The sequence below is a fragment of the Nothobranchius furzeri genome, chromosome 8 (assembly GCF_043380555.1).
Source record: "Nothobranchius furzeri strain GRZ-AD chromosome 8, NfurGRZ-RIMD1, whole genome shotgun sequence".
Classification (NCBI taxonomy): domain Eukaryota; kingdom Metazoa; phylum Chordata; class Actinopteri; order Cyprinodontiformes; family Nothobranchiidae; genus Nothobranchius; species Nothobranchius furzeri.
This window is the reverse complement of record NC_091748.1, coordinates 67,111,719-67,122,244: the sequence shown is the minus strand read 5'-3', so window position 1 is coordinate 67,122,244 and position 10,526 is coordinate 67,111,719. Positions and strand designations below refer to the sequence as shown.

The 10,526-nt window shown below is 43.8% G+C and overlaps 1 protein-coding gene across 2 annotated transcripts in view; it reads right to left on the bottom strand.

Annotated features, from left to right (window-relative positions):
* Window positions 1-4,937: 4,937 nt before the first annotated feature.
* Window positions 4,938-10,526, bottom strand: part of adamts10 (ADAM metallopeptidase with thrombospondin type 1 motif, 10) — a 45,264-nt gene continuing 39,675 nt past the window's right edge. Inside the window, exons 18-25 of one of the 2 annotated variants that reach the window (XM_054752161.2) lie at window positions 10,155-10,235; window positions 9,906-10,069; window positions 8,567-8,693; window positions 8,098-8,227; window positions 7,821-8,025; window positions 7,217-7,393; window positions 6,798-6,987; window positions 4,938-5,237 (exon numbers count right to left, since the gene is read on the bottom strand). In XM_054752161.2, coding sequence (XP_054608136.1) covers window positions 5,128-5,237; window positions 6,798-6,987; window positions 7,217-7,393; window positions 7,821-8,025; window positions 8,098-8,227; window positions 8,567-8,693; window positions 9,906-10,069; window positions 10,155-10,235 — 1,184 coding nt within the window. In that variant the 3' untranslated portion in view covers window positions 4,938-5,127. The remainder of the gene's footprint in view (window positions 5,238-6,797; window positions 6,988-7,216; window positions 7,394-7,820; window positions 8,026-8,097; window positions 8,228-8,566; window positions 8,694-9,905; window positions 10,070-10,154; window positions 10,236-10,526) is intronic. The other variant, XM_054752162.2, reaches the window with a different exon arrangement.

The following is a 10,526-nucleotide window of genomic DNA, read 5'->3' as shown; positions in this document are numbered from 1 at the left end:
TACGAGTCATCCAGTAGAGCATTCAAGACCTACTTCCTCATACTCCCACAGTCAGAGTGTGTGTGAAACAAGAACTGCTCAAAAAAGGACACACACAGTGATGCACACACACTCACCACAAGCAAGCTGATAAGTTACTTCTGTATTCCTGTAATGCTCGTAGACGTCAGGGTTGAGTAAAGACCGGTGACTGCCACTAGTTGGGTTTTACACCACAGTTAGCCAGTCCAATTCTTCTGTCCCACAAGTGTTGAGGGCAACTGCGTCTGCAGGGGGGTAATTATCTGCAACGTGTTGCCAAATAATGAGTGTTTCAGTTGCGAGATGTGGGCTCCACCCAGGCTGTGGTTGCTCCACGTAGTGTTTGTCAGAGAGGCTGCTGCTGCTTTCAACGCCCAAGGTAACTGATGGGCTCAGGAAAAGCGTATCAGTGTGTGTGTGTGTGTAGGTGTCAATCTGAGCTGCTTTTTTTTGTTTGTCACAGTTCCAAACACAAAATCATAGATAATCTGGTTTTCACACAGTAATTGTGTGTTTCATGCATTGATTTAGTCATTTTTACATCTCTTCAACAAAGCTGGTGTCTAAAATAATATTAACAACTAAAATGTCTGGATCCTGGATGTTTGCAAAGAAGCTGCATTGCAGCACTGTTGCTTCCATCCATCCATCCATCCATCCATCCATCCATCCATCCATCCATCCATATCTATTTTCCAGGATGATCCACGAGGGAAGTCCAGACATCTCCCCTCCCTCCTCGTTTTCTCCTGGAAGATCCCAAGGCATTCCCAGATCAGATGTAATCAGATTTAATCTCTCCAGTAAGAGGCAGGTGCTCTTCTCCCTGAGGATGATAGAGCTCCTCACTCTACGACTAAGGCAGAACCTGGGCACCCTATGGAGAGAGACACCAGCCAACGTCTCACTCCCAAACCATAGGTAAACATATTTAAACAGTCCGAGATTCTGTTCATAACTTTTATAAACATGATTTCTGGGTGCAGCCAAGGTGTTGAGGTCTCTGCTTTTTGCAGATGATGTGGTCCTGTTGGCTTCATCAGACAGTGATTTCCAGCTTTCGCTGGAGCCGTTCGCAGCCGAGTGTGAAGCAGCTGGGATGAGAATCAGATCCTCTAAATCCGAGACCATGGTCTTGAGTCGGAAAAGGGTAGAATGCCTTCTCCAGGTCAGGGACGAGGTCCTGCCCCAAGTGTATTTTGGGGTCTTGTTCACAAAGCTGGAGCGTGAGATCGACAGGCGGATTGGTGCTGCATCTGCAGTGATGCAAGCGCTGTACCGGTCTGTCGTAGTGAAGAGAGAGCTGAGCCAGAAGCAAAGCTCTCGATTTAACAATCGATCTATGTTCCAACCGCCACCTATCACGAGCTTTGGGTAGTGACCGAAAGAGCATCCGCAGGGTGCCTGGGCTCTCCCTTAGAGATAGGGTGAGAAGCGCGGTCATCCGGGAGGAGCTCGGAGTAGATCCGCTGCTCCTCCACTTCAAGTTGAGGTGGCCCGGGCATCTAGTTAGGATGCTTCATGGATGGCTCCCTGGTGAGGTTTTCTAGGCACGTCCAAACGAGAGGAGAACCAAAGGAAGACCCAGGACATGCTGGAGGGACTATGTCTCTCGGCTGGCCAGGGAACGCCTTATGATTCCTCGGGAGGAGGGAAGTCTGAGCCTCTCTGCTTCGGCTGCTGCCCCTGTGACCCGACCCCAGTTAGGCATAGGAAAATGGATGAGTGTAGAAATATCTGTTATACAAAAGGGATGAAGAAATAATCCAGAGGGTCTGTCTCACTGCCATGTGATCTCAGCTGCTTTTAGAAATAAAGGAAGGAGTCCGTTGCTTCATTTCTGGTTTTCCATGAGAGAAGTCGGACCCAGAAATAGATAAGATGATCTGAGCGGTGCCACCGTTTGGAAATCTCATTTCTTTAAATCAAACACATTTCATCCAATTGAGTTTTTATTTTTAAAAAGATGCACAAGGGAACAAACGGATTCCTTTCCTATAATAAACAATATACAGTACATGTGTAATTAGCATGTGAACAACAAACAAAGCAATTACCGGTACTATCCCTCTTTTTTTTTTACACATAAAAACACGTTGACTGCTCTGTGTGAAGCTCATCATCAGACCTGCTAGATACTAATCACACCTGACTTACTCCGGTCTAGACAAACAGATGCAGTTTGATGCTCATGGTCTGATTTCAGATGTAGAAAATAATCGACAGTTGGTTTTTAAATAAGTGAAAATTTTGATTAAAAAGAAGAAGTTACTGGAAATCATTGAACCTTATTTTAGAATTACTTAGAAAATGACTCACGTTAGTATTTTTAATGGTTTGAGTTTGAATGAACATACCGAACCTTAATTTTAACTCCTTTCCTCGTAATTTTGTGCCAAAATGACACCATCTTCATTAGGAGCCAGAATCTGAACATCACCTTTCACTAATCCTGGTGAACAAAAACACTTCAAAGGAACATGGAGTAAAAGAGTCCGCTCCTACGTCTCAGGTCAAACTTTAAACAATTAATCAAACTAATTTTTAAATAGTAGCAGATCTTAACAATTAGCTAACTAATAACTGAAAAAAACAACAGTGAACAAATAGCACCATTCCAAACCGAAGCACCGTTTCAAAAATAAAATACATTGCAGCTATTCCCCGGAGACACACACACTCTGTCCTCCTCACTATGAGACGGTGAAGGGACATGGAGACGAAGACAAGCCCAGACCCGGTGCCTGGGCAGCATTTCTAAAGCAGAACCGTCCCAGAGAAGAAACAGAGACATTCGGCTCATACGTTCCTCTTCCTGTGCTGAGAATGAAACCGTCAATGCAAAATCACAGAGGAGGGAACATGTGTGAATGATCAAACCTGCTAAATATTTCTGAGTTTCCGGTTCTGGAGAACCAAAAGGTTTTAGTAACTACTGGTTTACAGTCCTGCACAAACGTTTTTGAGTCATCAAAAAGTTGAAAAACGTGAAAATCATGATTCCGGAAGCAAAAACCTCCAAATGGAATGTCTTATTGATAGCCTGAAATGGGATTTATCAGTGGTGTCTTCACTGGGTGGGAGGAATGTGCTGATGGTAATGATGTGTTCACAAACCACCCAAAAATATCTGATGTTTGAGTTTCAGACTGCCAGTGTTTGTATGGGGATGTTTTTTGTCTGTTAACTTCAGGGATTAGTCAAAGAAAAAAACTGGATCTTTAAGGGATTTGCATCTAACAAGCAACACATAGTTTCAATTTCTTTAGTTCAATCTGCAAAAGAAGTCATAAAAATAGTTTAACTGACATTAAATATAGTTTGAGCTCCGACAAGGTGGTTCCCAAAGGGCTGTGAGCTGAAAACGTCAGATCTCTCTTGGATTTAACTTCAAAGATGTGACTTTCGAATTATTTTATCATCTAATTGTCCACTTGTCTCTTTGTAAGCATGTGCAATAATAATGCATAATTATGGTCTAGTACTAAAACTTTACAGAAAATCGGTGCAAATCTCTAAAACGCCAAAAGAACTATTGATCAGGATCATTTTAGAGCAAAACAAGAAAGACTGGCTGCTTGTAAGCAAAATATTCACAAATCAGGAACGTTTTAAAACCTCTTCAAAGTGTCCGTCACATTACTGCACATGGGCAAAATGTTCAAGAAGGTTTTTAAAGTATATTTTTAAATAGAGCTGCAATTTGGGGACCTTTGTTGTAAATTCACTAAAGAAGGTTTCAGGCAGCCATGATGACATCAGATGCCTTATGTGTGTGAACCCTTAGATTAGCACTCCTGCTATGAAAAAAACTGACAGGAACCATGAATTTTCTCACTTCCTGTGGAGGTCAGTTCCAATGTTTGTAACAATTGGTAACAAAAGAAAAAAAGACGTGGAAGTGGAAACTACAAAGCACAAGTCACCAAAATCTGCAGCAGCCACTTTCCTCTGGCATGTAAAAATGACATTAATAAAGGATTGTGCAGATTACACAAGGGTGATGCTACTGAGGCGGTAACCTGTAAATAAACTCATGCTTTCGTTCTTTTTTAAACACAGAAACAGTTTTGTTTACCTGTTTGTAGCTACGGTTTCGCCGACAGCTGCCGGCTTCTTCAGGCTGACGCTGATGGTGGCGCGTCACTTCCTTCTCCGTTTATAAACGGAGAAGGAAGTGACGCGCCACCATCAGCGTCAGCCTGAAGAAGCCGGCAGCTGTCGGCGAAACCGTAGCTACAAACAGGTAAACAAAACTGTTTCTGTGTTTAAAAAAGAACGAAAGCATGGATTTACAAAGACACAGCAAGAACACACCTAAGCTGTAAATAAACTACCCAAAAGTGGCAAGACTGTGGCTTTTTCACTGTACTGAGGCATTTAAAATCTTCCATAGAGATGTTAAATCAGTTCATTTAAAACAAAACTAATCAAATAACAGAATTCAATGATATGCACACGCACACACACACACACTCACACACACACACACACACACACACACACACACACACACACACACACACACGTCAATGTGCAGCAAAGAAAAACAAGTCAAGTAACAGCTATCACATACCTTATATATATCCATTTTCATAACAGAACCTATTCTTTATGAGGGTAAAGGCAGCAGATACTACATTTCCTTTTAAAAGTGGATTTTTAAAAACATAACAGAACAAAAATCACCTGCTAGCATACAAAGATCACAGAACATGTCTTCAGCCACTGAAGTAACGACAGGTGGAACTTGGGTGTGCTGTGATGAGTTCTGGCTGAACAACGTAGCACCAAATTATTAAAACCGAGGGAATGTTTAGAGAGGGTGTTCGATATGCCGGATGATGGAGGAAAGTTACTCCCTCTGTCTGTCTGCCTCCACGTTCCAGCAACTCCTCCTCCAGGTGAACGTTTAAACTCCAATCAGGCTGCTTTGATGTGGAGATGTCAAATCAGAATATCTGCAGCCAGTTGCAGAATCGCCTGGATGGCATCGTCCCGTCTAATAGAGTCACGGTGAGAGCTGCTGCTGCTGCTGCAAGGCTCAGTGGGAAAGTTTCAGGCTTGCTGTGTGACCCAGAGGTGGATGCAGTGAGGTTCCTGGTATCAGTGTCCCTGGCAGGTCTTGCAGCACATTTGTCTAAAATATGGCCGGTTGCAGAACTTAAACCTGAGCACCAGGGGGCAGTAGGCCACAGTGTTCACATCTTTACACTCTGCAGGAGGGGACAGAGACAGGAAGTTACTGCTTTATCAACGCTGTCTTCCTCAGCTTAACCATGATCACTTGTAGTTATATAATTTATTTATTTGTTAGTTTAAAAAATACTAAAGACATGTGCAGGGTGGGTTCAACAATTTGTTTTTAAAGCTTAGTTTCATATAAACTTTTTAAGAGTAAATAAGGCCTAAACGAGTAAAATAGGCTTGATTAACTAAATTAAGTTTCACAAAATAAAAAGAAAATCAGTTACTTTTAATAAAAGTTACAGCAGCAACTGTTCACACTTGCAGCGTTAAGGTCTAAAGCAGTGGCAGCTCGTCCATAGGGGGGCGCTATGGCGCTGCCCTCTCTGACATGGAGGGAGAAAAAAAATCTAAAAGAAAAAGTTACCTCAAACTACAATATTTCTTTTCTATTAATATGCACGTTTTGCTTAAGGGAGTGTGCCTACATGCAATCTGAATAATTAATATGTCATCCATCCATTGTCTGAACCCGCTTTGTCCACGGTTGCGGGGGGGCTGGTACCTATCTCCAGCGGTCAACGGGCGATCAGGCAGGCCAGGTTACACCCTGGACAGAGAGCCAGTCCATCGCAGGGCAACACAGAGACACACAGGACAAACAATCATGCACACACGCACTCACACCTAAGGACAATTGAGACAGACCAATTAACCTAACAGTCATGTTTTTGGACTGTGGGAGGAAGCCGGAGTACTCGGAGAGAACCCACGCATGCACAGGGAGAACATGCTAACTCCATGCAGAAAGATCCCAGGCTGGGAAGCGAACCCAGGACCTTCTTGCTGCAAGACAACAGCTCTAACCACTGCGCCACTGCGCAGCCCTTATTAATATGTCATTTTCATTAAACTGTGAATTTCCTCCAGCAGACCAATGTTACACCTGGGACACTGGGAAAATCGCCTTGGACTGCAACTGAACAGCCAATCATGTTTAGAGGCTGGGAAGAACTGGTGAATTTTTGGGCCAGTCAGCATCACTGAATGTATTGCCCCGGGGGCACTGTCAGCCAGTGTCCCTGCTACAGGAAACAGCTAGCTAGCATGCTAGAAGGTGCTTGATCTAGGTTGCCTCTGATTTATTTATATGTATAGACTGAGCTGAAATCTGCAGCTTCTGCAGCAAAATATTTAGGTTTGTTTATGTGATTAGAATGTTGATACAGGATATTTATTTGAATTCTTGTCGTGTTAGTGCCACCTGCTGTTGGAGCAGAGTATTTCTCTTTGAGTGCATCTCTGAGCCGACAATTAAGACACACATGCTGTTGGGAGACCAAAAACTCAAGCTGGAAAACAAACTAATGTCAAAATAAAATGTTAATAAGGATACATATGGACATTGTGGGCAGCAGTTGCACACATGGTAGGTTTGTGTATTTATCTGCGTATTAAAACAGAATTCCCAGGATTCTAAGAGAATATTAACAGAACTCACAGGCTGAAACGAGTTCAAGTTTCCAAATGTTCAAATGAAACTTCTTTCATTTATTTAATGTAATGAAATGTGAGACAGTGAAGATTACCAGGATGGACATTTGACCTCTGACCTTCAGGGTTGTTTGCACTGATGGGCAGACTGAGGTCACATTTGCTCTTGCACTGCTGCATGGCTGCAGGCCGCTGGTGCTCCAGACACTCGCTAGACGGCTGGCCTGTGTGGGCGTGACACTGCACCGAACGCATCTCCTGACCCAGACCGCACTTGGCCGAACACTGAAAGAACCATCACACGTGTGTGTGTGTGTGTGTGTTAATTATGACCCAATGACCTGAGACAACAGAGGATGCAACATCTAAACCTACACAAACTTAATATTTTATTTGTTCTCCTTAAACTATTAAAGCATAGAAATTGTCGTGTAGAATTTGCTGCTTTATTAGTATCCCTAATAAAAAATTAAATTAATAGATGAAGCTGCAATGAAAGTGATGGATGCCTTACCTCACCCCAAGGACCTGCTACCCACCGAGGGGGAGGGCAGCGCTGTAGGTTGCAGCGCACCCTGGAGGTGGGCCGGCCATGTTTGGGGCACTTGGACTCTGGCAAAGTGTCCCCGCTCTCTCCGTTCTTACACACCACCACACGGTGCCTGTAGCCAGGGCCACAGCTGGGCGTACACTGCAGGCAGAAGAAGAAAAAACACTTTTAAAACTTGAGGCAGGAAGGTTTGGAGATGGAGGAACTGGGAGGGTGCAGCTGGGGGGGGGGGGGGGGGGGGTTCACTGAGGTCATTACTCTGCAAAAAAATAAAAATTCGACTCAGCAGAGGGCAGCAGCTGTATGAGAAACGACTCAACAGCAGTTTCCTCACACGTGCCAGAGCTACACCTACAAGATAAGAAAAAAGTGTTTCACTGAATCCAGAAAAAAAGTTCAATTTTACAAATAAAATTGCAAGAAATAAAAAGGATGCCTCAAATTAACGACGGGAAGCAGAATTTCAGATGCAAAATGTGTTTTTGGTTTTGGGACCTGACTGAATCAAAACCCATTGATTCATTCCAGAGGAATTGTGTAGAAGACAGGTTTAAAATCAGCTCTTTACCTCTGACCAGTCCAAAGCCAGCCATTCGGGGGGGCAGCTCTGGTTGCTGCATGGTTCGGTGAACGGAGGGCGGGAGGCGGTGCAGGCCAAGTCATCCAGGACCTTCTCCTCCGATGCAGAAATCCTCCGTTTACACAACACCTCCCGAGTCCGCAGACCGCCGTTGCAGGTGCGACTGCACTCCGACCACACTCCGGTCCACCAGCTGGAGACGGAGAGGAGCCGAGTCAGTGGTTCACTCCAAAAAATAGTTATGAAAATAGTGACAAATGCTCACGCTGGGGAGCAGGGCTCAGTGTTGCAGGTTCTTCTCTTCTCTTTGAGTTTGCTCTTCTTGTCACAGAAGTGGTTGTAGACGACTGTAAGATCCATCTGACTCTTACAAACCACCTGCTGGATCTGCACACCTGGACACAGCAGGACGAGAAATCAAACGAGCTGAAATTGTTGCTTCTCTGGCTTTTTTTTGTGTGTAGAGTGATGCACTGCTAGAATAAACTATTAGTGTTACTTCTAAGTAACATATGATCCCATTACACACAACATTTGGGTTGATTAGAGAAAATAATGTAGAAATCCAAAGAAACTCACATAATTACACAAATATACAGAAATTGCAAAATAACTACTATTTTACAGTGTGTGTGTGTGTGTGTGTGTGTGTGTGTGTGTGTGTGTGTGTGTGTGTGTGTGTGTGTGTGTGTGTGTGTGTGTGTGTGTGTGTGTGTGTTTAGTGGTTTTGCTACCTCCAGCACACAGGGCTGAGCAGCGAGACCAAGATGTGTAGTGCCAGGCGAATCCGCTCAAAGAATCTCTGCTGATTGGTGGATTGAAACGAAAGTGGATCCCCGGGTTTTCCTCCCTCACCAGCACCTGCACACACACACACACACACACACACACACACACACACACACACACACACACACACACACACACACACACACACACACACACACACACCGGGCCACCAGCACTGCTGAGTGTTGTTTCTCTGGTCCAACTTTGTCACAGAACACATATTTCTGTACTCTTTTCAAAAGGGGTATATTATGATTTTTATTTTTTATTTAATTTTTTTAAAACCTTATAATAGTTCTATGGTTGCTAAAAAAACATGTTCAGGAAGTTCTTTGCACTAAATCCCTCTCACATAAAGCGATCTCAGCAGTTTTATTCTTGGCATTTTCAGTACCTTCTAGAACGAGCCGTTTCAGGGATCTGTCGCTTAAAAGACAAGCTGTTGCAGGCCACGCCCACCCATCCCCTGATTGGCTGCTGAGAAGCTCCACTACTCGGAAGGGGTTCAGAATAGAGCCTCTGCTCCTCCAGGTTACAGGTGATTCTGTGCTAATTTTTCAGTTTGTGATGTCACAAACGGGGACTTTTTGAAATGTTCATGTTTTAGGCAGATAGTTCCTAAAACCAAACACAGACAGAAAGGGATGGACATTTTTTTCCATGTTTGGAGTGTCTATAGAGGCAGCAGAGACCCACATGGCAGCACAAAAGGACACAAAAGGTGAGTTTGGCCTAATATGACCCCTTTAACTCTTGTGTTTAAAATCTGATTGGTTAGGCATGTTTCCATTGTCGGAACTTCAGGCTAAACTTTGGGAGGAGGAAAATGAACGGGACATACAATGGGCCGGTCCTCTCAGCTGTTGTGTCTTCACACAAATTCAACCCTTTGAGGACTTTGCACGTGTCAGCATATTGCGACTGCTTCGGCAGCGAATTATGTCACTGAGCAGCACCAAAAAGCGTCTACAGCAACATATAAAGTTTCATTCTGTCGAAGTACAACAATTTAACCCATTCAGATGACCGGGAATGCTGCTGTGTGATGAAAATGTGGCATTCAGTGACCAGAAGAAGCCATTTTTTACAGTGCCCCATTGATGTGGGAGATTTTTGCTTCGTTTTTCGCTGTTGCGAGTTTAGTAACGGTGATTTTAAAGCATGGTGCTTGTTGGCATGTGCTTTTATAGGGTGGAGATGCTCAATGTCGGGAAGTCCCGGTAAAATTATCCTGAAGTTCAGATAGTGGAAACACGTCTGTTGTTCCTGTATTTTGGTTCTGACCATGACAATGAGGGATATGTTTGTTGGACCCAGAGCTTCAAGAATTTCTGGTCCATCGGTGGGCCGCCTGTAGTGGAAGGTGGTACCAGCGATGTTGAAACTTCGAGGAGTGTCGATAGTGAGTTTCCCGTTGATAAAATACTGGTCACTTTTACTCTTTAGCACTGAAAAATAACAATAAACAGAAAATTTAGATAATTCTTTAGATTTCGACATTAGTCGGTTTACAGTAAACTCGTTTCATCTCACCAAGGTAGTTGAGGGAGATGTTGAGCTCTTGTATGTGGATGAACACGGATCCTTTAGGAATTCGGACCACCTCCTCATAGCCTAAAACACACAAGAAGTCAAAAGATGAAATGAAGGTTTCCCTGGTGATTGGGGGAGCGATGCATGAGCAGCGTTTAGCTCTGTGGGACATCAATGCGCTAAGCAGAAGTTTGAGCTTCCAGCTGCATTCCTGGGCAGATCTCCTCAAGTCTCCTCTCAAAAATAGCGACTTTGCCAAGTGCTGGCTTCTCCTCCCGTTTTCTCTCATTCGCTCAATCTGTCTTGGTCTTTCATCCCTTTTTCTTTGCTCATCTCACCTCCATCCAGCCTGGATGTAATTTTTTTTTTGTT